Source organism: Salvelinus fontinalis, chromosome 17 (genome assembly GCF_029448725.1).
Source record: "Salvelinus fontinalis isolate EN_2023a chromosome 17, ASM2944872v1, whole genome shotgun sequence".
Classification (NCBI taxonomy): domain Eukaryota; kingdom Metazoa; phylum Chordata; class Actinopteri; order Salmoniformes; family Salmonidae; genus Salvelinus; species Salvelinus fontinalis.
The window spans coordinates 28,680,566-28,707,714 of NC_074681.1; the positions used below are offsets into that span (position 1 = coordinate 28,680,566).

The 27,149-nt window shown below is 43.0% G+C and overlaps 1 protein-coding gene across 2 annotated transcripts in view; it reads left to right on the forward strand.

Moving 5' to 3' along the window:
* The first annotated feature begins 277 nt into the window (after positions 1-277).
* The window catches only part of LOC129814116 (tenascin-N-like), a 35,859-nt gene continuing 8,987 nt past the window's right edge, over positions 278-27,149 (forward strand). The window contains exons 1-7 of one of the 2 annotated variants that reach the window (XM_055866925.1): positions 278-7,683; positions 14,020-14,433; positions 15,287-15,658; positions 20,082-20,345; positions 21,127-21,309; positions 21,760-21,849; positions 26,318-26,581. In XM_055866925.1, the coding sequence (XP_055722900.1) occupies positions 7,641-7,683; positions 14,020-14,433; positions 15,287-15,658; positions 20,082-20,345; positions 21,127-21,309; positions 21,760-21,849; positions 26,318-26,581 (1,630 nt within the window). In that variant the 5' untranslated portion in view covers positions 278-7,640. Of the gene's footprint in view, positions 7,684-12,486; positions 14,434-15,286; positions 15,659-20,081; positions 20,346-21,126; positions 21,310-21,759; positions 21,850-26,317; positions 26,582-27,149 lie in introns of those variants that run through there. The other variant, XM_055866924.1, reaches the window with a different exon arrangement.

The window sequence follows — 27,149 nt, forward strand, 5'->3', positions numbered from 1 at the left end:
TGTATATCCTCATGGTAAATCCATGTGCCCTATGGTTTCAGCCAAGCTGAATGTCCAACAAAAGGCTCTCTCTGTAAAGTAACCCAACCCCCCCGCCCAGTATTTACACAGCAGCCAACTCTATCTGCTGATTCCAACCACCTGAATAGCAGCTAGGGGAAGACGGCAACAACAACGATAAAATCAATTTCACATGGGTTAAATCAAATACAGTACACGTACAGTAAGAGGAGAATGTGTAAAATGAGGGGGGGGGGGGGGGGGGGTATAGATGAAATGAAGTGAGATTCTGCCACTGAAATGAACATTCCTTTGACAAAGGCTGTGAATAACAAAAAAGGAACTTGGGAATATTTTCATGAAATTCAAACCGCGACTGACTGGGACTCATCAATGTAGAAAACTGGCATTAGAACAACCAACTAAATGGAACACAGCAGCCTTTTGTAGTGTACTCTTCTACACCCACAAGTACATTGAAACCATACTTACATATTGACAGTTAATGAAAGTCCCTCTCCGTGGAATACATGCCTTTCCGTCATGTTACTCTTCAGGGTTATGGAGGTTATGCTTAGTGGGCCTGTTATCGGCTCTGTTCACCCACTAAAGGAGTTTAATAATGTCAGACCAGGGCTACTGCCAGTAGGAGAATGCATGGGGGGGAATCATGCCATCTGCAACTCATTCACACTGGTCCAATGAGCTACTAGAAAGTAGTACCTAAATCCAATGGATTACTTCAACATCAGAAGTATGTAGTTGATTTTATAGGAGAGTGAAAACAGTCAAACTCAAAACAACAAACCTAACTGCAGCCCTGGCTATAATGTTACCTGAAAGAATACATCTCCCTATGCTATCAGCTCATGATTAGGGGCCAACAGTTTGAAAACTTGTAACCCTTATCATGAATACAATAAAACATTTCAAAACATTCCTAAGGTAGTATAGAAAAATCAAAAAGACAAATGGAGCCTGTGTGAGTGTTTTTGGTTGAATGGAATGCAAGTGGAGGCTGCTGAGGGAAGAACGGCTCATAATAAATCAAATCAAATTGTATTAGTCACGTGCGCCAAATACAACAGGTGTAGACCTTACAGTGAAATGCTTACTTACGAGCCCCTAACCAACAATGCAGTTTAAAAAAATATATGAGTAAGAATAATAAATAAAAGTAACGAGTAATTAAAGAGCAGCAATAAAATAATAACAGCGAGACTATACACAGGGGGGAACCGGTACAGAGGCAATGTAAGGGGGCACTGGTTAGTTGAGGTAATATGTACATGTAGGTAGATTTTTTAAAGTGAGTATGCATAGATGATAACAACAGAGAGTAGCAGCAGTGTTAAAGAGAGGGAAGGGGGGTAGCAATTTAATTAGATGTTCCAGAGTCTTATGGCTTGGGGGTAGAAGCTGTTTTGAAGCCTCTTGGACCTAGACTTGGAGCTACGGTACCGCTTTCCGTGCGGTAGTAGAGAGAACAGGAATCAGGAAGTCCAGGATCCAGTTGCAGCGGGAGGTGTTTAGTCCCAGGGTCCTTAGCTTAGCCATGAGCTTTGAGGGCACTATGGTGTTGAACGCTGAGCTGTAGTCAATGAATAGCATTCTCACATAGGTGTTTATTTTGTCCAGGTGGGAAAGGGCAGTGTGGAGTGCATCATCTGTGGATCTGTTAGGGCGGTATGAAAATTGGAGTGGGTCTAGGGTTTCTGGGATAATGGTGTTGATGACCAGCCTTTCGTGAGTGCTACGTGTCGGTAGTCATTTAGGCAGGTTACCTTAGTGTTCTTGGGCACAGGGACTATGGTGGTCTGCTTAAAACATGATGGTATTACTCGGACAGGGAGAGGTTGAAAATGTCAGTGTCAAATGCCAAATGCCCTTGCCAGTTAGTCAGCGCATGCTTGCAGTACACGTCCTGGTAATCCGTCTGGCCCTGCGGCCTTGTGAATGTTGACCTGTTTAAAGGTCTTACTCACATCGGCTGCGGAGACCGTGATAACATAGTCATCCGGAACAGCTGGTGCTTTCATGCATGTTTCAGTGTTATTTGCCTCGAAGCGAGCATAGAAGTAGTTTAGCTCGTCTGGTAGGCTCGTGTCACTGGGCAGCTCTCGGCTGTGCTTCCCTTTGTAGTCTGTAATAATTTGCAAGCCCTGCCACATCCGACGAGCATCAGAGCCGGTGTAGTACGATTCGATCTTAGTCCTGTATTTATGCTTTGCCTGTTTGATGGTTCGTCTGAGGGCATAGCGGGATTTCTTATAAGCTTCCGGGTTAAAGTAGCGCTCCTTGAAAGTGGCAGCTCTAGTCTTTAGCTTAGTGCGGATGTTGCCTGTAATCCATGGCTTCTGGTTGGGGTATGTACGTGGTCACTGTGGGGACGACGTCATCGGTGCACTTATTAATAAAGCCAATGACTGATGTGGTGTACTCCTCAATGGCATCAGAGGAATCCCGGAACATATTCCAGTCTGTGCTAGCAAAACAGTCCTGTAGCTTAGCATCTGCTTCATCTGACCACTTTTTTATTGATCGAGTCACTGGTGCTTCCTGCTTTAATTTTTGTATGTAAGCAGGATTCAGGAGGATAGAATTATTGTCAGATTTTCCAAATGGAGGGCGAGAGAGAGCTTTGTATGCATCTCTGTGTGTGGAGTAAAGGTGGTCCAGAGTTTTTCCCCCTCTGATTGCACATTTAACATTCTGATAGAAAATTGGTAAGATAGATTTAAGTAACCCTGCATTAAAGTCCCCGGCTACTCGGTGCGCCGTCTCTGGATGAGACTTTTCCTGTTTGCTTATGGTGGAATTCAGCTCATTCACTGCAGTCTTAGTGCCAGCATTAGTCTGTAGTGGTATGTAGACAGCAACGGAAAATACAGATGAAAACTCTCTAGGTAGATAGTGTGGTCTACAGCTTATTATGAGATACTCTACCTCAGGTGAGCAAAACCTCGAGACTTCCTTAGATATTGTGCACCAGCTGTTATTTAACAAAAATACATAGTCCGCCGCCCCTTGTCTTACCAGACGCCGCAGTTCTGTCCTGCCGATACAGCGTATAACCAGACAGTTGATTATGTAGTTGTTCAGCCACGAAGCATAAGATATTACAGTTTTGAATGTCCCATTGGTAGTTTAATCTTCCGCGTAGGTCATCGATTTTATTTTCCAATGATTGCACGTTTGCAATGGAAGGAAGTGGGGGTTTATTTGATTGTCTATGAATTCTCAGAAGGCAGCCCGTCCTCTGACCCCTTTATCCCTGCCTTCTCTTCATGCAAATGACAGGGATCTGGGCCTGTTCACGGGAAAGCAGTATATCATTCACGTCGGGCTTATCAGACTTGTTAAAGGAAAAAAGGACTCTGCCAGTCTGTAGTGAGTAATCACAGTACTGATGTTCAGAAGTTATTTTCGGGCATAAGAGAGGGTAGCAGCAAAATTATGATAAAAAAAAAAAAAATTACAAACAAGACAAAGAAACAAACAAAAAAACACAATCGGTAAGGAATACATAAAACGTCAGCCTTGTTCTCCGGTGCTATCTTCCAGCATATCCATTGCAGATAGTGAGGTGCAGGCTGCTGAGGGGAGGACGGCTCATAGTAATGGTTGGAATGGAGTACATGGAATAGTATCAACCGCATGGAAACCACGTTTGATTGACTCCATTCCAGACATTATTTTGAGCCGTCCTCCCCTCAGCAGCCTCCACTATCTGCAATGGAGACGCTGGAAGTCGAGAAGCAGGTGCAGGTGGTGAGTTTAATAATATAATGAACATGGACCGATACAAAACAAGAGTAGCGTCTGGACATAAAACACAATCAATACTGCTTGGGGATGAACCAAAGGGAGTGACAGATATAAGGGGAGGTAATCAGTGAAGTGATGAAGTCCAGGTGAGTCTCATTATGAGTCGCAGGTGCGCGTAACGATGGTGCAAGGGTGCGTAATGATGGTTGTCAGAGCCAGTGATTAGTAAACCGGTGACGTCGGTTTACTGGTAGTAAACCAGTAAACAGTTTTGGTGCATTACTAAACAAAATAAACCCTTCCACACAACCTCCAACAGCTGATTTAAGGTTTTGTCCCAAATGACACCCTAATCCCTATGTAGTGCTGGTCAAAAGTAGAACTGGCCAAAAGTTTTGTGGTCAAAGTAGTGTGCTATAAAGGGAATAGGGTACCATTTTGGATGAATCATAAGAGTAGCAACTGCTATTTGTAGTAGTTGGTCAGTCATTGAGAGCTGAATGCACCAACACACAAATCTGTCAGCGTTGTTTTACAGAGGAGGTGATCCAATATTAGACAATGCTATATAATACTACGGGCTATGAAAACTTGATGAGACATTCAATGGAATGTCCCAATGTTATTTCTTACCTCAGAGGAAGAGTTAATTGCCTCTAATGGCTCTCATCGTGTACCATCCGGTTGTTCGTTGCAAAGCATGGTTCCAAAAGGGTAATTTTTATTTATTATCTGATCAAAGTCATTTCTGCATGCCAGGGTCCCGGTTGAAGTTTCCCCGGTACAGATCTAGGATCAGCTCCTCCTCCCTCAATCCTAAATGTAACCATTAGTGGGGGAAATGGCAACGAGCACTCTGCAGGCAGGCTGCCCTCCAAAGGGATGGCGCGACACAGACAGAACATGCATCCTGCTACCTCCGTTGCAAATAGACTGTGTGATTATTCCAGAGAAGTGACATGACATATACCTAGTTAATATTAGCTGCTAACATGAAACACCGTTTTTTGGGGGTTGGATATAGTAATGGTAGGATACAGTATTTCTTTCAATCTTCTATTTTTACTGTTATTGTTTTGGTGACCGTACAGCATTTATTCCTCTTCAAAATAGTTTTGCAAAATACTTTATACATTAGCTTGTGCTGCTCTCCCCTCTTCTTGTATTAACCGTTCAAAAAGTCTGTGACTGCGTCTGCAGGATATTTTTTGTGGAGGTGCCCTTTTTTTGTTTGAGCACATGCCCGCCAAAAGGTCTGTGCACAGCCCGGCCTATGTCATAGCAATGTGATACCATATACAGTTGAAGTTGTAAGTTTACATACACCTTATCCAAATACATTTAAACTCAGTTTTTCAAATCCAAGTAAAAATTCCATGTCTTAGGTCAGTTAGATCACCACTTAATTTCCTCACATTCCCCAGTGGGTCAGAAGTTTACATACACTCAATTAGTATTTGGTAGCATTGCCTTTAAATTGTTTAACATGGGTCAAACGTTTCGGGTAGCCTTCCACAAGCTTCCCACAATAAGTCCTCCTGACAGAGCTGGTGTAACTGAGTCAGGTTTGTAGGCCTTCTTGCTCGCACATGCTTTTTCAGTTCTGCCCACAAATTTTCTATAGGATTGAGATCTGGGCTTTGTGATGGTCACTCCAATACCTTGACTTTTTTGTCCCTAAGTCATTTTGCCACAACTTTGGAAGTATGCTTGGGGTCATTGTCCATTTGGAAGACCCATTTGCGACCAAGCTTTAACTACCTGACTGATGTCTTGAGATGTTGCTTCAATATATCCACATCATTTTCCTGCCTCATGATGCCATCTATTTTATGAAGTGCACCAGTCCCTCCTGCAGCAAAGCACCCCCACAACATGATGCTGCCACCCCCGGGCTTCACGGTTGGGATGGTGTTCTTCGGCTTGCAAGCCTCCCCCTTTTTCCTCTAAACATAACGATGGTCATTATGGCCAAACATATCTATTTTTGTTTCATCAGACCAGAGGACATTTCTCCAAAAAGTACGATCTTTGTCCCCATGTGAAGTTTCAAACCGTAGTCTGGCTTTTTTATGGCTGTTTTGGAGCAGTGGCTTCTTCCTTGCTGAGCGGAATGTCGATATAGGACTCGTTTTACTGTGGATATAGATACTTTTGTACCTGTTTCCTCCAGCATCTTCACAAGGTCCTTTGCTGTTGCTCTGGGATTGATTTGCACTTTTTGCACCAAAGTAGGTTCATCTCTAGGAGACAGAACGCATCTCCTTCCTGAGTGGTATGACGGCTGCGTGTTCCTATGGTGTTTATACTTGAATACTATTGTTTGTACAGATGAACGTGGTACCTTCAGGCGTTTGGAAATTGCTCCCAAGGATGAACCAGACTTGTGGAGGTCTACAATTTTTTTTCTGAGGTCTTGGCTGATTTCTTTTGATTTTCCCATGATGTCAAGCAAAGAGGCAATGAGTTTGAAGGTAGGCCTTGAAATACATCCACAGGTACACCTCCAGTTGACTCAAATGATGTCAATTAGCCTATCAGAAGCTTCTAAAGCCATGACATAATTTTCTGGAATTTTCCAAGCTGTTTAAAGGCACAGTCAACTTAGTGTGTGTAAACTTCTGACCCACTGGAATTGTGATACAGGGAGTGCTAAGTGAAATAATGGACAAAGTAGATGTCCTAACTGACTTGCCAAAACTATAGTTTGTTAACAAGACATTTGTGGAGGGGTTTAACGACCTAAGTGTATGTAAACTTCCGGCTTCAACTATATATTTAGAGACAAACAGATGGCGGTGAAAAATATGACCAACCTCGACTCCTAGTCTTTGGTGATGCTGCCTGTCCATTTGGCAAGTGTGGTGGGGCTGTGGTGTTGGTGTGAATTTATGCTGTTGCATGGTTTTCTATTGTATTTGCGTCATTGTTCTCATGTAATAAACCAAAATGCTTAGCGATTCAATTCATAATAAACACAACACTTTGGTACTGTTTGATGATTTTGCTCTATCCCTACATTAACATTGTACATGTGTTGCACAATGATGGTGTGATTTATGCTGCTCTTTTTTCGAGCAGTTAATGTGGACATTTCTCAATGGTAAGCACAGTGTTTGTGCCAAATTGAAGTGGTTTATAAAATCTGTGTTTATTTGATTTCAGACCACATAATGGTCCATGTGTTGTGTTGTGTTGTGTTGTAGTAGTTTATGTAATGAAAAAATCCTACTGTACAAATCCTACTGTAACTAAAGTCTGTAATCTAGAACTAAATTCACACTTCAGATAGACATGTTCGGTGCACTTCATAAAATAGATGGCATAGATGATACATGTTCGCTAATGTGATAGGAAACTTAATTCACTGATATGACTAGACCTGTGTTTTCTTCATGTATGTCCATGGTTTGAGCTCACCATTAAATCCAAACTTTCTCTGATTGCCTTACAGCACGTATTACTACTGTCCTGGACTGGTAAAATGATGAATTGCATCCATCGCTGCTACTGTGACAGGAAACATATAAAAAACGTTTCTAAAACTCAAACTCAAAAGTTGGTAGTGACGGGGTGGGGGCAACATGTGTGGGGGTCATGTTGAAGTATTATGATTAGTTTCAACCTATTTTTTTTTAAGGAGGAATGTCTCTCATTATCTATCTCTATTCCCATTCCATTATTGAGGTACAAGAGAAGAGACACTCCCAAACTACTGCCCATTGGCGAAAGGCATTTCGGAAGGGGATTTACCTACTTGAGGGAAAGGCTGTTGCTGCAGGAGCCACAGAGGCATTGGTTATAAGGGCCCCTTCAAACTCATTCCCTGAGCTTGTCAACAGGTGTCAGAGAGAGAAGAAATAGAGTGACAGATGCTCAGGCTTTCAGAGGAGGGAATCACAGGGAACTGCTACGGTGAGTTAAACACTGCTTTAGGTTATTGTTTTATTCTTGAATGTTCAATTTGAGTGGCTTTGTAATATGTGCATAAACATTTTATATGACTGCGAGTGTTTTTAAATTGGAGATTGCGTCTGATTTGATACATTTCTATTCATATTATGACCTGTTTAATATTTCACATACTGTTTCATTTTCTATTAACAAATGCAATTACAGACAAGATTCATACTTACTATTGAAATAAGTAATTACTTTGAAAAAGTTATACTTACTACAAAATAAGTAATTTGCAACATTATTCCTGTTTGAGTCATTATATGATATATGATCAGGAAGCATTTAGTTTTCATCAGAGCAAATGAGATGTTAACATATAGTAGTAGTCCTTTAAACAAAGTTTCAAAATTATTATAACAACTTCATTACAAAGCTAAGCTCTTTCAGTACAAGTTATACATTAAAATAGAAAGAAACAAAGAAACAAAAAGGAATATGTTCGATTTCTTTTGATATTTTGCATCAACACCAAAATAACTGCACAAGTTGTAACTTAGGCATCAAACCCAATATGTTTAGAGGTCCATTTCCTTGTTAATAAACTTGCCTTCTCTCACTCCTCACATTTTCATCACAGACTAAACTCCAGCCTCTCTGGTACCAGATGGAAATGCTGGGCAGTCAAGCATCAGACTAAGCATTAACAAATTATACTTCAGTCAGTCAGACATAGAGCCAGTGGGGAAATAGCTGAAGTGTCAGCTATGTCCTTACCATGGAGTAAATATGTTGTTAAATCAATATACAGCTTCAGTAGAATAATTATATTTCCTTTTCTTTTCTTGTAAACCATTTTATTGAAGGTGGATTTTTTTCCTTCTGAAAATAAATAGTTTCAACAAGCTTCATAGACATGAATGGTCCTTGTCTGTGGCTCAACTTGATGAAATGCTACTGTAATGGCTCAAAGTTATCTTGGAAGCAGTGATAAAACGAACAACAGATGCAGAGCGTTGCCTGCAGCTAGCCATGAATGGGGTGGTTTCTAATATGTGATCATAAGGCCTACATAAAGCCAATGGGGTGACTATTGGGCTTTTGTAACCTTATCAAGGTTTTTTTGTGGTTTAGATGCCAGGACCAGCAGACAGAGCAGGGGGATATGAGTTGGAGCTCAGACTTACTCTAATTGCTTTCAGCTTTTTCTGCCTGCTAGTAAAGGAAAATTCGACAAACGTTGCAACCACATAAAGACCATGAGCTCTGAGCTCTTCCCCCGTGTGCAGACTGCAGAGCGCTAAACTTTTCATCCCAGGCTTGTTGGTCCAGTGCAATTCCCCTTGAAACGGAAAAGAACAGACTGCCTTTTATCTGTCTGTTGGTTAATGTGTCTCATGAGAGGATGGGGCATTGCACACAGTCTGTCCTTGCCTGCTTCCCTTCCTTTCTCTCTTCCCCGTGCAATGATTTTGGAGGGAAAATTGGGTCCCTGTGAGGATCTGATATTGATTGCATTCACAGTCTGAGTCTGAAGCGTTTCTTGTTAGTGAGTGAGGGGAAACATTCTACCTCCTCTTATTCCGTAAATAGATGATGCACAACAGTGTTCCACTTGTTGGTAAAATGCAGCTTCCTCTACCCTTTGTTGAACCAATACAATTAGAGGAGTGAAACATTTTAGTAGCTGTTTGAAGTTTACTACCAGCAATACTTGCCAGTCTGCAATGCATGCTGGAATTGCTTAGGTACTTTCCTGCCAATCCCGGTTGGAAGTCTGTCAAACTTCACAGCTAGTCGACAAGCCTGCAAAGAATGGAGGCTGAAAAGACGAGACAGACATCTTTGTGTCGGACTATTTGAATCTCTTGTTATGTGAAGGTAAATCCCCTGTGTGTCCATGACAACTTTGAGTGCGGAACTGCAGATACTGTTTTCTCGAAGCCTTTGAGAATGCTTCGGCTCTTCCATGACTGCACGTCTGACACGCTTCACATAGATTGCGTACCAAATGGCACCCTATTCCCTATAGCAGTGGTATTCAACTCTTACCCTACAAGGTCCCTAGCCTACTGGTTTTCTGTTCTACCTGATAATTCATTGCATTACAGTAATCCCTCGTTTATCGCGGGGGTTACGTTCCGAAAATGACCCGCGATAAGTGAAATCCGCGAAATAGATTTTTTTTTTTTTTTTTACAATTAGCAACTATTACATGTATACAAATACAGTGACTCACGTGTAGGCCGTTTCACTGCTCTTCAGACTGGGCCGCTGCATCCTGACTGCGCTCTGCAGTGTTCTCTTCTTCTGAAGCCCGCGGTGCAGGTGTGTTTGTTCGGGAGAAGAACATAGTGATAGGCAGCTGTTGTCGCTCTTTTTTCTTCTTTGCAAAAAGATCCTTGTACACCGACATGCCACCATCGATTACGTTGGAGAACTGTAATGAACGGCTCATCAAAGGGTCCCATTCCTCAGCTACTCGCTTAAGTTCAGTGGCCATTCGCACCATGGTTGCTAAGCGATGTACGTACACATAACTGCACGAGACGACAAAATGATAGCACAATTCGTAGCATGTTTTGATACAAGAAGCGGGAGTGAGTTTTTAGCGAATCAGAATGCAGAGCACAATGCACCAAAAAAAAAAAAAAAATGCATTATGAAAATCCGCGAAATAGCGAATCCGCGATAAGTGAACCGCGAAGTGGCGAGGGATCACTGTATAGGGGAACAATTAAAAAAACAGTGGAACTGGCTTTGAGGTCCAGAGTTGAGTTTGAGGGCCCTATAAGGTGGAACAGAGCAAGTTTTCCCAAACTCAGTCCTCGGGACCTCAAAGGCACGTCTTTGTTGTTGTTGCACAAGCACTACACCGTAGATTCAAATAATCAACTAATCATCAAGCTTTGATCATTTGAATCAGCTATGTAGTGTTAGAGCACAAAACTAAATGTGCACGCCTTGGGGTCCCGAGGACAGAGTTTGAGAAACACTGGAATAGGTTGTCATTTGGGACACATCCATGGATTGACTGACTAAGGAGAATCTTTGGTCTTAAGCTGTATTGTTCCTGACGTTCCTTCCCTGCAGAGATTTAGTTCATGGTAGCTGGAAGAAGGTCACATTGGAATCTTCTCTAAGACAAATAAAAGACTTAAAATGGCAAGCATCAAATAAAACCTTGACAGTAAACTATAAATGAGCTTGTTAAGGATCTGTGTGCAACAGCGCCTGGTGCCTTTCCACAGGGCTGTATAATGTTCCTGTGATGTGGGTTATTGTAAGGCTGTCATTGACTTGCTGGTCTTTCCCCCTGGTCTGATCTATGTCCTGATTGTTGATAAAGTGCCATCTACTGTAATTATTGCCAGAGAGTCAATGGGGATGAATGGCCATAGCTGTGATGTCATAGTCTCTACGGTCTGGCTACTCTAACCTCAAGGTTTACACCCACTGAGTTGAATAACAGACACAGGACTCATAGCAAACATGGTGGAAATTTTGTGTGACACTAATACAGCTACTGTAAGTCATTAGCAACATAGCCAACAAAATTTCTCCCAACACGTCGATTACTGATACTACATTTTCACAAGTGTTGAGCCATTTTCTCTCTGTGAAGTCTACTTAATGCCAAGGGTTATTTGACTAAGAGGTCATTATTAGACGAATGCTAACCACTTTCATTCAGGTTAATCCTAGCCATTTTCTTATTTAGGCTAATGTTCGCCACTTTCATGTTAGCCATTTTCATTTATGCTAATCACAGAAGAAAGAGAAAACCCAGATGTGTCACATGGGGTATAAACTTGAAGCATCCAGTGAGGGCTTCTATTCACCACCTTAAATGGTAATAATGAAGTCTAGTGGCAGGCAGAGGGTCAAGGAGGAGCAAGAGCTCATAATTTTCTCATAACGATCTGAATGCAGTTTTCTGTTCCAAAACAAGAATCTGTTACAGAGTGCAAGTTTTGTAGACTTGACTCCTTGCCAAAGTTTTAAAAAATGGCATGGTTTAGGAATGTAGGATGAATTTGTGTTCTTGCACATACACACTTCAGAGATTATGCATTCCCTAACGTAAATATGCAAATACATGCTAAAGCACGTTAATAGGATCGTGCTAGCTCTTGCTTGGCTCTGCCCACCTCATTGCTTGTTCTGACAACTGTGCTTTATTGGCTCCTATTGTAAATGATGCCTCTGTCCTATCTTGAGTTAGTTATCATAATATTTAGGCTAATGTTAGTGTAAGGGGTGCGTAACTGGTGGCAGGGAAGTCAGACGCAGGAGAGCAGAACTAAGTAATAGCCGGAACAGTTTAATTTCAAAACCAACGGCATAAAGAAATAACCAACATGGGTACAAAACCCGACGCGCACCAGTAAACATATGCACAAGCACTTACAACAAACAATTCCACACAAAGACGGGGGGAACAGAGGGTTAAATACACAACAATTAATGAGGGAAATGAAAACCAGGTGTGTAGGAAAACAAGACAAAACAAATGGAAAAGGAAAAGTGGATCGACGATGGCTAGAAGACCGGTGACGCCGACCGCCGCCCGAACAAGGAGAGGAACCGACTTCGGTGGAAGTCGTGACAGTTAGCTATTCTTAATAATTATTTTAAAATTATTTTAAAATTATTTAAAAATGTTAGTCATTTTCTTTTAGGCTAATGCTAACCATTTTAAATTAGTCTAATGTTAGCAATTTCCATGTTAGTAATATTCATTTAGACTATAATGTTAGCCATTCAAAAGAACGCTAGCCATTTACTTACAGCAGCAGGCTGGCTACTCACCAGAGGTTCCACTTCCTGTATATTTGATATTGGAAAACTGGTGGTAGATTTTGAGCACATTTGTTGACATTTTGATGTTTCGGCCTGCTATACTTCTTTGTCCAGTGGGATGCTGCTCAGTCTACTTCTTTGAACATTTTTAGGATTCCACGTCTGTTTTTCTCTTCTTTGATGCTTAGGGAGCCATGTTCAGATTTTTTGTTGCTAATAGCTCATTTCTCCTTGAATGTTCAAAGCAGTGACTCCGAAAACAAATTGGACACTGCCAAACCTTTCACTTGCAGTGTTCTGTTTCACACTGCAGTATCACAAACATACTGTAAACTCTCCAGGAGCATCTACGCCATTATGTCAAACTATGAACATCTATACTAATGTTGTAGGCTGCTTATGATGCCATAGCACCTATGCCATTGTGCTTATCACGTATAGGTTACTTTCAAAATCCTTCAGGTGACTACATGGACAAGCCTCAGATACTGTAGCACCACTTGTGTCACAGCTGACACCAACGTAATGAATTCAACCTGTAGACGAGGTTACTAGTGTTGTATGATTGATGTAATCATTGATGAAGATTTCTTTATACTGGTTTACAATGTTACAGGAACAATCGCTTTGCACTATTGACCTACTGTACACCATTTATCGTTTCCATAGTTGCAATATACCATATGTGAGTTAAGGTAAAAAGCCTAGTATTTGTGCATGGTTGAGTCATTTCACTTCTTTGATAGTTCCACGTTGTGTGCTCCCAATAATCATTCCCGTTAGTGTTTTTGCACTACATGCATATTTCATTGACCAATCAACATTCTTTTAAAAGTACTCTGCGCAATTTATTAAAGCATGTATGCTATTACTGTGGAGTTTCCAGTTGTCAAGCACCATGGCCTCTCTTTTAGAGGAGAGCGGAGCAGACAGTCACTTAAGTTTGGTTTTCAGTTTCCACAGACCACACAAGTTCAGACATCGACCATAAGTTGCTCCACTACCAATTTTCTAATGGCTGTGTGCCAAGGACGCAACGGTTCAATCGAACATGCTTGAGAAACAGGTAACTTCTTATTCACCATCGAGGTTTGAACCAAATTATTTCTGAAGAAGTCTTTTCAGATAAATATTTGGCCTATTATTTTGATAGCATATCATTTCTCTTTCTGGGGATGTCAAAAGCTGGATGACATCACTGTCATTAGACATGACATCTTTTGGAAGACAGGGTTCCATGCTCCTTGAAGCCCTTATGGTTGGCTGAGCACTATTAATAGTTAGGAACTTGGGATAAAAGTGTTTAGTTTCGAGTGATGACTGCTGGCTTTCTGCTGGAGGTTACGAGATTGCTTCATGTCCCTTTTGTAAAACATAGTCTGCCTTAACTAGAACGAATGTGACTTCTTTAACACTCTTGTAAAAAAAAGCCATGTTCTCTCTGGAAAATCCCCCATAATAGACCAAGAAGGTGTCAAGACCAGTGCTCTTTGTGCATGTCAAAAGTTGCATATCAATTTCACCAATTATTGCACTTATTTTCCCCTCTAGCCATGACCACTAGACTTCACTGGCTCACAAGAGCTCTATGCCTGATAAGCATACTGTGCACTGTCACTTCCACATATGTGACAGAAGATTATTCATCCCCCGCTGAGAAAGAAGTCACCTTCAGCCACGTCTATAAGATTGACCTGGCCAAGAGCCCTGAGTGTAAACTCGCCTTGCAGACCCCCCCTTCCCAACAGGACCAGTTTTCAGGCCTGCAAGAGCTGGAAGGGGGCGCTACTCTGGAGGGGGAAAACAACATAGTTTTCAGGCACCAAATCAACCTCAAGACCCCAAAGTGTGACTGTGATGAGTCGGAGAGCTTTACGTCTCTGCTGTACAGAGTCAACGGGCTGGAGGAGGAGGTGGAACACCTGAAGAGTCAGTGCTCCCAGGGCTGCTGTGGTGGAGCAGGAGGTAAGCCTACAGTGCAGTCCATCACCATGAGATCTGACAGAACATCTATATTCAATAGCTAAAATACATTGAGTGTACAGTTTTTGACACACTCAAACTGGTGCAGCTGATACCTATGCCTACCATATCCTGTTCAAAGGCACTTAAATATTTTGTCTTTCCCATTCACCCTCTGAATGGCAAACATACACAATCCATGTCTCAATTGTCTCAAGGCTTAAACATCATTCTTTAACCTGTCTCCTCCCCTTCATCTACACGGATTGAAGTGGATTTAACAGGTGTCATCAATAAGGGATCATAGCTTTCAGCTGGATTCTCCTAGTCAGTCTATGTCATGGAAAGAGCAGGAGTTCCTAATGTTTAGTACACTCAGTGTATATCTGAAAAGAAAGGTAGAACTTAATCCCAGATGTTATTTAAAACTGTGAAACTGGTCTCCCGGGTGGTGTAGCAGTCTAAGGCACTGCATCGCAGTGCTAGAGGCATCACTACAGATCCGGGTTCGATCCCGAGCTGTGTTGCAGCCGGCTGCTAGTTGGAAGGTGTTTCCTCCGACACATTGGTGCGGCTGGCTTTTGGGTTATGTGAGGAGTGTGTCAAGAAGCAGTGTGGCCAGGCAGGGTTGTGTTTTGGGGTGACGCAAAGTCTGTACGGGAGTTGCAGCGATCGAACAGGACTGTAATTACCAATTGGATATCATAAAAGTGGGGAGAAAAAGGGGAAATAAGTACAAAAAATATATATAACTGTGACACTGTTTGAAAAAATTATTGATGCACGAACACTTACATTACACTTACAGTACAGACATTTCAGATATCACATAACGTGATTTCCTAAACTTCCTCAGGTGTGGACACTAGCTGTAGTGGCCACGGGACCTACCAGCACAACACCTGCAGTTGTCAATGCAACCCTAGCTGGGAGGGTCCAGACTGCTCCATTTCCACCTGTCCTGATGAGTGCAACGACAACGGCCGCTGTGTGGATGGCAAGTGTGTCTGCCACGCTGGCTACACGGGGAGTGACTGCAGCCAGCTGATGTGCCCAGGGGCCTGCAACGATAAGGGACACTGCGTGGACGGCAAGTGTGTTTGCTTCAGCCACTTCACTGGCGAGGACTGCAGCGAACAGAAATGCGATCCTGACTGCATCCACGGCACCTGCGTGAACGGAATGTGTATCTGTGACGAAGGCTTCTTTGGTGAAGACTGCTCTACAGGTAGAAGTGCTGATATAGGCTGAGGTTATAATCAGGTCATAATATCTTATTAATTATTATATAAAAGGGAAAACTGATCCAAGATCAGCACTCCTAGTTTGAAATGGCCTAGATCTATATAGCAAACTCTACCTTTTGTTGATTCGCAGAACTGATATGCAGAAAATCTACAGCTGTAGGATCCTTAGGGTTCTGAGGTTTCATAAACACTTTAAACTTGACATTAGGGTACTGAAGTTATTTGATTATTAGTTAAATAGCAGTTAAGCAGAAAATTTGCAGTCAAAACATTCTGACAGATAATTTCACTGCATCCACACTTGTGAAAGTGACAGCAATTGCTGCAGCCTCAAACCATGTCTGCCAATCAACTGTCTAAAGATTTCACTTTGTTAAAACCAAGTTTGTCCACAGACCCGTGGTAGCTGGACGGCTATTGCACTCAGCGATAGTAAGATTTTCAATCTGTGCTGCAAGAGAAATTTGGAGAGATTTATAGTAATATGCATGTAGGAACTGTTGAACTGTTGCTTACAACAACAACAACAGGGACGTGTCAAGGGGGAAGAGGGAGGCTATATGAGTTTATGTTTTGGAGGATAAATATTATGAGTTTAGGACAAAAGCTACAGTATACTGAGACATTTTCTGTTTTGTGTGATCAGACCTTGAGGTGCATCATCATCACCAATGCTGTTTTCTATTTAGTGACCATCAAAAGCAATGCTAACCATATTTCACAACTATGATCAAGACTGGGATCTGAATTTAGGCCTTTGGAGATTTGTACATTGATAAAGAACTCAGACACACATTTCAAATAAATCATCAAGAGAAAACCTAAAGGGTTTTATTCTGCCCACAAAAAGCCTTGGTGGATTTCTGTGGATTTTTAAAAGCCAGATCAATGTCCTGCAGATGCTGCATGTGGATTTGGTCTGCTTTCCATGTACGCCTCCTGAATTGTCCCTTAATGCTCTTTTCAACATGGTACAGTAGACTCAGTAAAAACAGGACCTTATGTGAGTCACTGAAAAGTGGGATGCCTCACACCGACAAATGACAGTTCCATGCAGAAATGTATCACATTTCTGTTCACATTTGAGAATCACGTCCATTCTCAAATTGGTGGTCTTGAGTATTATTTGAATAACATACTGTACCCTTTAGCAATGCCCAAATGCATTGACATTATGTATGGTCACTTTTTACTACAACGAAACAGTACAAGTGCTTCCCCACTTGTTTTTCGACAGAGAACACTGAGCAGCACACGTTTGGCCCAGTTGATGGAAATCCTACTTACAGTTGTCTCAAAAAATGTTTAACCCCATAATGATGTGTCTTTGGCTGAGAACCTGCCACTGTATGGCAGCATTAATGCAAAATTGAAAGCGCGAACCACTGCTTTTAATCAGGGCAAGGCGACCAGAAACATGACCGAATACAAACAGTGTAGCTATTCCCTCCGCAAGGCAATCAATCAAGCTAAGCGTCAGTATAGAGACAAAGTAGAGTCGCAATTCAACAGCTCAGACACGAGAGGTATGTGGCAGGGTCTACAGTCAATCACGGACTACAAAAAGAAAACCAGCCCCGTCGCGGACCCCGATGTCTTGCTCCCAGACAAACTAAACAACTTCTTTGCTCACTTTGAGGACAATACAGTGCCACCGACACGACCCGCTATCAAAACCTGCAGGCTCTCCTTCACCGCAGCCAACGTGAATAAAACATTTTAACGTGTTAACCCTCGCAATGCTGCCGCCCCAGACGGCATCCCTAGCCGTGTCCTCAGAGCATGCGCAGACCAGCTGGCTGGTGTGTTTACGGACATATTCAATCAATCCCTATCCCAGTCTGCTGTTCCCAGATGCTTCAAGAGGGCCACCATTGTTCATGTTCCCAAGAAAGCTAAGGTAACTGAGCTAAACGACTATCGCCCCGTAGCACTCACTTCCGTCATCATGAAGTGCTTTGAGAGACTAGTCAAGGATCATTTCACCTCCACCCTACCTGACACCCTAGACCCACTCAAATTTGCTGACCGCCCCAATAGGTCCACAGACGACGCAATCGCAATCACACTGCACACTACACACTGCCCTATCCCATCTGGACAAGAGGAATACCTATGTAAGAATGCTGTTCATCGACTACAGCTCAGCATTTAACACCATAGTACCCTCCAAACTCGTCATTAAGCTCGAGACCCTGTGCCTCGACCCCGCCCTGTGAAACTGGGTCCTGGACTTTCTGACGGGGCGTCCCCAGGTGGTGAGGGTAGGAAACAACATCTCCACCCCTCTGATCCTCAACACTGGGGCCCACAAGGGAGCGTACTCAGCACTCTCCTGTACTCCCTGTTCACCCATGACTGCGTGGCCATGCACACCTCCAACTCAATCATCAAGTTTGCAGACGACACTAAAGTGGTAGGCTTGATTACCAACAACGATGAGACGGCCTACAGGGAGGAGGTGAGGGCCCTCGGAGTGTGGTGTCAGGAAAACAACCTCACAGTCAACGTCAATAAAACAAAGGAAATTATTGTGGACTTCAGGAAACAGCAGAGGGAGCACCCCCCTATCCACATCGACAGGACAGTAGTGTAGAAGGTGGAAAGTTTTAAGTTCCTCGGCGTACATATCACGGACAAACTGAAATGGTCCACCCACACAGACAGCGTGGTGAAGAAGGTGCAACAGCGCCTCTTCAACCTCAGGAAGTTGAGGAAATTTGGCTTGTCACCAAAATCACTCACAAACTTTTACAGGGGCACAATCGAGAGCATCCTGTTGGGCTGTATCACCGCCTGGTACGGCAATTGCTCCGCCCACAACCGTAAGGCTCTCCAGAGGGTAGTGAGGTCTACACACCGCATCACCGGGGGCAAACTACCTGCCCTCCAGGACACCTACACCACCTGATGTCACAGGAAGGCCAAAAAGATCATCAAGGACAACAACCACTGCCTGTTCACCCTGCTATCATGCAGAAGACGAGGTCAGTACAGGTGCATCAAAGCTGGGACCGAGAGACTGAAAAACAGCTTCTATCTCAAGGCCATCAGACTGTTAAACAGCCATCACTAACATTGCCTGGCTGCTGCCAACATACTGACTCAAATCTCTAGCCACTTAATAATTAAAAATTGGATGTAATAAATGTATCACTAGTCACTTTAAACAATGCCACTTTATATAATGTTTACATACCCTACATCACTCATCTCATATGTATATACTGTACTCTATACTATCTACTGCATCTTGCCTATGCCGTTCGGCCATTGCTCATCCTTATATTTATATGTACATATTCTTATTCATTACTTTGTTGTTGTGAAATTGTTAGATTACTTGTTAGATTTTACTGCATGGTCGGAACTAGAAGCATAAGCATTTCGCTACACTCGCATTAACATCTGCCAACCATGTGTATGTGACCAATAAAATGTGATTTGATTTGGTGATTTGAGTTGTAGATTTATGATTCTCTTCTTTATGAAGTCCAAACATAATTTCATAATTTTCTTCTTCAAAATATGCTTCCCTCGTTACCAATCAGTGAGGGCACAAATTTCTGTTCCTTTTGCTTTTTCCGAATCGTTAGATGTTAATTTATTTGTACTTTTGGATGTTCTGAAATATGATTTAAAGGCCTAATTGTTACTGGCAGTGGCTGTAGAAAATAGCAGGAACAGTCATATTAACTGCCACTGGATGGAAAGGCTCCTGCTGAAGAGAAAGAAAACATTGAGCTTCCTGCCTTCAACATATGGAACAAGGTCCAAGCCTGCTGTGAATTCTTTCCTGGTAAATGTGGTCTCCTTAGCACCTATTTCATATTTCCCCCAATGTACACTTACGCTTTTTCTGCACTTTAATTCCTCGAATTCACCACATACGATCGGTCGTCCGTGTCCGTATTTCCCTGTATCCGCAGGAATATCTTGGCTTGGAAAGTTTGCTTCGTACACTGCTGACTGGCCGTCTCCTGGGCTTGCATTCATGTTATTGAAAAGTCCCCCCATACTGTCTGATTCGCCCGACCCTGTTTCCACCATCTTGATTGAAGGATCGTGTCTAGATACAGTATCACGCTGTAACCGCAGGAAATTAATATATTTTCCCCAATTTTCTAAATTGTGTTTTCCTTAAATCAGATACGGTATTTCTGTCAGAGTTACATTGAGTGAAGTGTGAAAAGAGTAAAAAGAGAGAGCAATAACATAGTGAACTTAGTACACCTACTGACCTTGCCACGAGGTCCGGAATTCTTGGCATAACAACTGAAGTGTTGGACTGACAGGCCCCTATGTTTATCCTGGTTGGGGCTAGCCCTCGAATTCATCACAATAACATAGTGAGTAACATAAAGTTTTGAACCTTAACTAATCATACCTCTGTGTCCCCCTCAGTGTTGGGCCCTAACGGCCTGCGTCTGGTAAGGGTGACTGATAATTCTCTGCTGGTGGAATGGGAGGCTGTGAAAGCAGCAGAGTACTACATCCTGACCTGGCACCCTGAGGGCAATGAGGCAGAGCTGGAGCGGGTCACCGTGCCCAACACAGAGACCTCCTACCTGATCACAGGACTCAGCCCAGGTGTCACCTACATAGTGCAGGTGTACGCTGTCATCAAGGAGATCCAGAGCGAGGGGAACAGGATAGAGGCGACTACAGGTAAGGGAGTGAAGTGAACTACAGAGGAAAGTACAGTATGTTTCTCATAACATTGATTTTCATATTTTACTCAAAAGTCCAGGTGCTTTTGTTTGTGGTAAGTGGTTCTGAAAGCCAATTGAAATGTTCTGTCGTCACATAAAACTCTCTATGGACAGATCACCCCAATAACCCTGAATACTGTTTGTACTAAATGATTCACTTAGTGATAGTTTGCTTACCATTAGGTTTAAGGTAATTACACCAGTCAGCCTAATTAAAAGGAAATGAAGCTGTAGACACGTTTTATGGAAAGAGAGACACAGAGCACAGAGCCTTGGGCCCTGAGCTCTGCTGTGCGGTTAGCAATGGAAAACATCTCAGTGCATGACATTCCTGTCTGGGTATGAGAAAAGGCCTGATAATCCGGCTATGACGAAGACTTAGCGTGAGACAAACATTTCTCGGTCACACAATATGCTTAACTTCAAACGTTATCCCTTTCAAATTGTTTTAAATCATTTTTTCCGATTAGAAACTATTAAAGAACATTAGCCAGACCATTTTTCATGGCCTGGAATGGGCTTATATGCAAAATCACATATAGGAAGAGTCTCATAGAAACCAGTAGGAAACATGCCCTGGTCCTTGGTTCTGTATGATAGCTATGACACTCTTTGGTACCCTATTAGACCTCTCTCATAACTTTCGTGACAATTTATATGTCAACGCAGGTGACATTTATATGGCTAAATGTCACTATTCTGGCATATTCTAATGAGACTATGTTGACCCTACACAGAGGTGTCTGGTATTGATGGTATCCGGGTATTGGGCCAGACTGAGGACTCTATCCAGGTGGACTGGCAGAACCCTGCATCACCTCTAGACCACTTCAGACTGACCTATGCTAACCCTGACGGGCAGGAGGAGGAGCAGAACGTACCAATGAGTGCAGAGGCCAGGACCACCCAAACCATCGTAGGTATGTCATTTAAATTGGAGAACACCGTCTGAAATAGATTTGAATAGAATAGTGTGAGGCACAACGCAGGAGATGAGAATCAGGTACAGGGAGTGAACCATTTAATATAGACGGACATGCAACGGCACGACAAAATGCTACTACAGGGAACAACCAAGAGGAGCAGACATGTATGCAGGGGCAATCAACGAAGTGAGGGAGTCCAGGTGAGTCCAATGAGCGCAGCTGTGCGTAATGATGGTAACAGGTACGTATGATGACGGGTAGCCTGGCGCCCTTGAGCGCCAGGGAGGGAACACTCATAACCCTTTGAGCATTCACAAATCTATGTACCCGTAACGGCTAATCATTCAATAATGTTCAAATGTATTGTGGTAGATTAAGAACCTTGAACTACTATGAGGTTTTGCAAACCTGTATGCTTACTTGCCCTGTGTGTGTGTTATACAGGACTGCAACCTGGCACTGAGTACCTCATCAGAGTGCAAGGCATCAAAGGGACCATCGAAGGGAAAGCCGCCTTCGCCACCGGGGTCACAGGTGACTGCTGCTGATACTAAACAAGGCTTTCTGGGTGTTTCAGGAAGTGAGGAGACACTATGTCTGCATCCCAAATGGCCCCTATTCCCTAAATAGTGCACTACTTTTGACCAGTGGGCCCTGGTCAGAAGTAGTTCATTGGGAATAGGGTGCCACCTGGGACATGGATACTATATCCAACATCAGCAAGCGGTAACCACCCTCTGTGGCCCACTGGACCATTGTCCAACTCAAAACCACATGTGGGGGGGACGATCTCAATGGCCATTGAAAGGACTATAACCAAATCAAAATTATGTAGAAATTATAATAGACTTTCATTTATAGTCTCTATTCGCTCTGTCCAGCTTGCTAACAGTCATCGTAATGGAAGCTAGACTGTCAGTGAGTATCGGAAATTCCAAAAGGACTATTTTTGCACATTTTGACAGCAAGGCAATATAATCAATTTTAAGTGCGGCCCCATGGACCTCGTTGAAGACCGAATGTGGCCCGCGGAGAAAATGAGTTTGACACTTCTGCTCTAAACCATTCCCAACTCCACTGTGAGAACAGTGGAGTAAAATAGGCACAGAATGTGTTAGAGTGCATAGCTTGAAAAAGTACAGTACTGTACCCTGGTATTAGGTCTCACTATAACAGCCAATGATAGTAGAATATGAACGTGGTCAGGAAGACTAATAATTATGGGTAGTGATTATGGGTAATAAATCACAGTTGAATAATCTGGACAGGTTCTAATGATCATCGTGGTAAGAGTGTCTGGACCAGAGAAATAGAACACACCGTGTAACCACTCGAGGTCCTCAATAATGATCCGAGCCCTAAGGCCAGTGTAGTCCATGATTTACATAAGCCACCTGGTCCTTTAATATTACGAACATGGGAATCACTTATTTGGATCTCACAAGCATTCTCTTGAGTATTTTGCGTGAGGATAAATTCATAAAGGATGTTAACTTCTACAGCTGGTCCTGCCAACCCGATACCTGCTTCTTATTTGACCGACTGACATGACTGTCTACAATTGCGGCTTGGCCTGCTCCTTTTGTTGGGTGTCTATTTCAGGAGATGTATTACAGTAGTTCAAAAGCAGAGCTGTCCCTGTCTCATTACGGTGATGGTGCTTTTCTTTTCTCAACCCTCAGGTGACATTTAATGGGTTTCATTTGGGAGTTAACCATTGTAGTGTTTCCCGTTTGATGGTTGTCAGGTGTCTTTCCATTACCTCACACATCCTTCTTCACAGAGCTAATCTTCACACAAGACAAGGTGGCCTGTCTCAACTTCCACCACGGAAACCTTCACTTGAGGAGTTGCACGAAAGGCTTATAGTGATTTTGGAAGTTGGAATTCCAGAGTTCCCTCAGATAGGCATAGAATTGGTTCAAGATGAGTGTGTGGGCCGGGAGCTTTTAAAAGGTCACCTATTATTGCTACTGCCCAGTTTGTTCTCTTCAGAGCGATATAGTCACACACGCAAAAGAAAAATACGAAAATACGAACATAATAGCAATCACATAGAGGCAGTTTATTGTGACTGTCTGTGAGTATATGAGCCTCCTACTAACCGTACAGAGTATGAAACTGTATCCTGTGGGGCCGCCCCTGACAGCTCACATTATGTAAGCCTCAATTAGAGGAGCTTTGTTCCTTCCTCTCAGCAAGTTATACATTACAGAATGTTCTCTCACAAGTGGCCGGTCCACTTACAACAAGAGGGGGAAATGGCTTTTCAGTTCCTCTCTCTTTCAGGAAAGATCTGCTATTTATTTACTGTGAAAATCAGCTAGAGTGCATTGTCTTCTTTTATTGAATGGCATGATAGTATTATGTGAAACAAATGTCTCTCTTCTCCAATCATAAATTCTTATTTCATAGACAATGAAACGGTGGACTACGATGCTAGACCTAGACCTTGCTAGACCAGTAAGGAGAGATGCATTGTAGCAACCTGAAAGCATGCGGGACAAGCCAAAATCAACAGAATTGCTACCTGTCACAGTAACCTGCCATAGGATTGTAAGGCTCATAAACACAACATAGTAGTCTGCTGGTGCTACCGAATCAGATTCAATAAAGTTTACACAGGAGCGGCCATTTAACTAGAAGCAGATGCATGGCTAGGTGAAAGCCAGGGAAAGTGTTTAGTCTTCATTATGGTCCCTGGACTCTAAGGCCATGTGGAGCTGTGGCAGCTGGGCTGCAGTCAGTATGTGGGCGGAGGAGGACTCTGGCATCCTTCAGAGTTAGTCTGAGGCACTGAAGTTACTAATCTCTCCTGCCACCTAATTGCAGCGTGGATGGACTCACGTACAGACTGACACACACTGGACGAAGTGCACCCTTCTGGTTCCTCGAGCACTCGACTTTCTGCTGTCATTGTCCGTTTAAATAAGGGTAGCGTGTAAATGGGAACAAACAAACTGGAGGTCTACTGATGGATAAGCTGTTTTCCACATGGTAAACCACAACCGGTGTTTTGTAGTCTCCCCACTCAGCTACCGTGGCGGCAGAACCTTGAGCTATCCCAAGCCGTCATACACCACGACATGGCCTCGCCAAACGTGGCCTCTTCCCACGGAAACATAACACCTACCAATGCGCTGATCTGTTTAAGCATGAGCAACCAAACATTGGGAAGGATCAGAAAGCTGTGGCACGTGTGGCTGTCGGCATTTTTAAATCCTACACGGTACGTAGGGCTTTCTCTGAGGCTACTGAAACTATGTGTAACTTATTTTCATTTTCTTGCGACTAACCTCTGTAAGCTTGTCAAGCAATGTACCCACATACAGTGGCAAAAAGACAGCAGCTCAACACCTTATACGTGCCTCCCGATGCCGGCACTCTCTCTTTGGACGCATCATTAATCCCTTTTCATGATGCAGATAGCGTGGTGACATAGAGCTGACCTTGGAGGAGTCGCAGAGGAATAGCCTAAATGATGATTGCTTTTACATGTCTTCTCACTTCCTCTCTCTGTCTGGCTGCTGATGCCACTGATGCTTGCCTTCCCTGACTTTAGCGACCCCCGTAGAGCTGCAAGCCCCATTCCCCTCACTCACCCTGCTCTGCTGGGTGCTCCGCTCTGGATCCTCCCTGTCAGTCCGCTCACATCCGCCATATATCTTCTCTGTCCTCTGATACCTTAAGCCCCTTGACTTCCTCGTCATAGAGAGAGCGTGCCCTAGCAAACATTGGCCCCATATGGGTATTTGGTTGGCAAGTTGGGCACAGGCTAGCCCACACCAAGCCCACACCAGCCCAACACGGGCTAGCCCACAGTAATCCCATATCAGCCCAACAGAGGCTATCCCAGCGTGGGCTAGCCCACACCAAGCCCACACCAAGCCCAACACAGTCTATCCCAAACCAATCTCAGCAAGAGGCGGGGGCTCATTCGAATATTTGGTTCCAGTTAAAGTGTTCTGTTGTGTAATGCCCACATTTTTTAAAATCTTGTGTACAGCCAATGATGAAGTCTCAAAAAATACTTAAATAACATACAGTATGAGTTAATAGTTTCTCTTGTAAACATCTATGTATTAGAGATGGGCATTCTTTTTGGTGAGCTGGCTCATTCGGCTCCCAAAAGGCTCTTCGTTCATGATGCTTAAAAATCGACCTAAAGCTATGAAAAAATAGCAAATCTCCAACAAAAGGTAGGCTGCCTTTATGTCAGATCATGAAATGCAAGTTCAAAATAATTTTTTATTTGGCCAAATTATTAGATGGCTTGTAATTATTATTGTTAATATTTTTTAATGCACTGAGAAAATGTGCATGGACCAGCATGACGTGCTGTTTATTGTTTCTGCAGTGAGGATTCACCTTTAGAGAATTATGTTGTAAATTAGCTGAAGGGAGGATGGCTCATAATAATGTCTGGAACAGAGCGAATGGAATGGCATAAAACACCTGGAAACCATGTGTTTGATGTATTTGATACCATTCCATAAATTCCGCTCCAGCCATTACCACGAGCCCGTCCTCCCCAATTAAGGTGCCACCAACCTCCTGTGGTAGTAGCAGTTTTCAAATCAGGGAGCCAAATGAAGACCTGTGCTGGGAAAAGATTGGCTTATTTCAGGCAAAGTAAGGACTGCCTTCACCAGATATGAACTGCCCACACAAATGCCTTAGGGACCAATGTGGAGCTGATGAGCAAAGGCGCATTGGCCCAATGTTGGCAACCTATATATGGTCAATATTTTTGCTCGCATTGGGCCAACATTGTGCCAATGTAGACGTATGTGCTGGGTCTGCATTCCTCTTCCAGCTTGCTCCTAGGGCCTCTGTCTGCTCCTCACAGGAGTGAAGAGCCCAACAGAAAATTATTTGACCGACTTGGATAAAATGAATGCTTGAATGGTGTTTTATAAACCACCTACCTGAGTGTCCTAATAGAAAATAGTGATTCTTCACACAACGTCTTTTCTGCCTACATCCTCATATATATCAACAGATCTTGACGGTCCTACTAACCTCTTGACCAAAGAAGTGACAGAGGATACCGCTACCGTGGAATGGCAGAAGGTACAAGCAGAGATCGACGGCTACATGATCAGCTACAGCTCTGCTGAGGGCTCCAGCGGGGAGATCCCTGTTGGGGCAGACAGCACCTCCTACAGGCTGACTGGGCTGAGGCCTGGAGTCCTCTACACAGTCTACATTTGGGCTGTCAAGGGCTCCCGGGTCAGCAGGAAGAGCTCCACAGAAGCTGAGACAGGTAAACTGTTAACCAAATGCCTGACTTGTTTTTGTTTCAGTTCTTGAAATAGTCTTAAGTAACGTCTGTCTTTATACTTTGATCCTGATGGCTTGTGGATGAATGGGAGAGAACTTCTCATCCTGTGCTTTATGTAGGTCCTTTGTGCAAGAGGATTTTTTTTAAATGTTGGGGTCTTGTGGATAGTTCTTAGGGCTGTATTTTCACTTTTAAAGGGATGCACTTTACAAAATGACAGCATGGTACAAAAAAAACCAGCCAGGCAGACTTTCACCCTCAGCACTTTTGTGAATATTTATCTTCTTTACATCTTTGCCAAGAGGGAAACTCTTGCTCAGACCTGTGCTGGGCAAGCTATTTAAAGTAATTAGGTAGACACTTCTTTTGAAATGAGTTTATCATAGCCTATAGCTGTGGAGCATGTTTGTGGAAATGTTTTAGAGACATTTAAGGAGAGTTTAAGGGAGCTAGAAATTGTTCCTTCCTCATTTAATTCTGCTCATTTGAAAGAAACACCAAACATATGCTTCTCTTGTGCGTCAATGTGACGGGATAAAAGGAGGAAGCA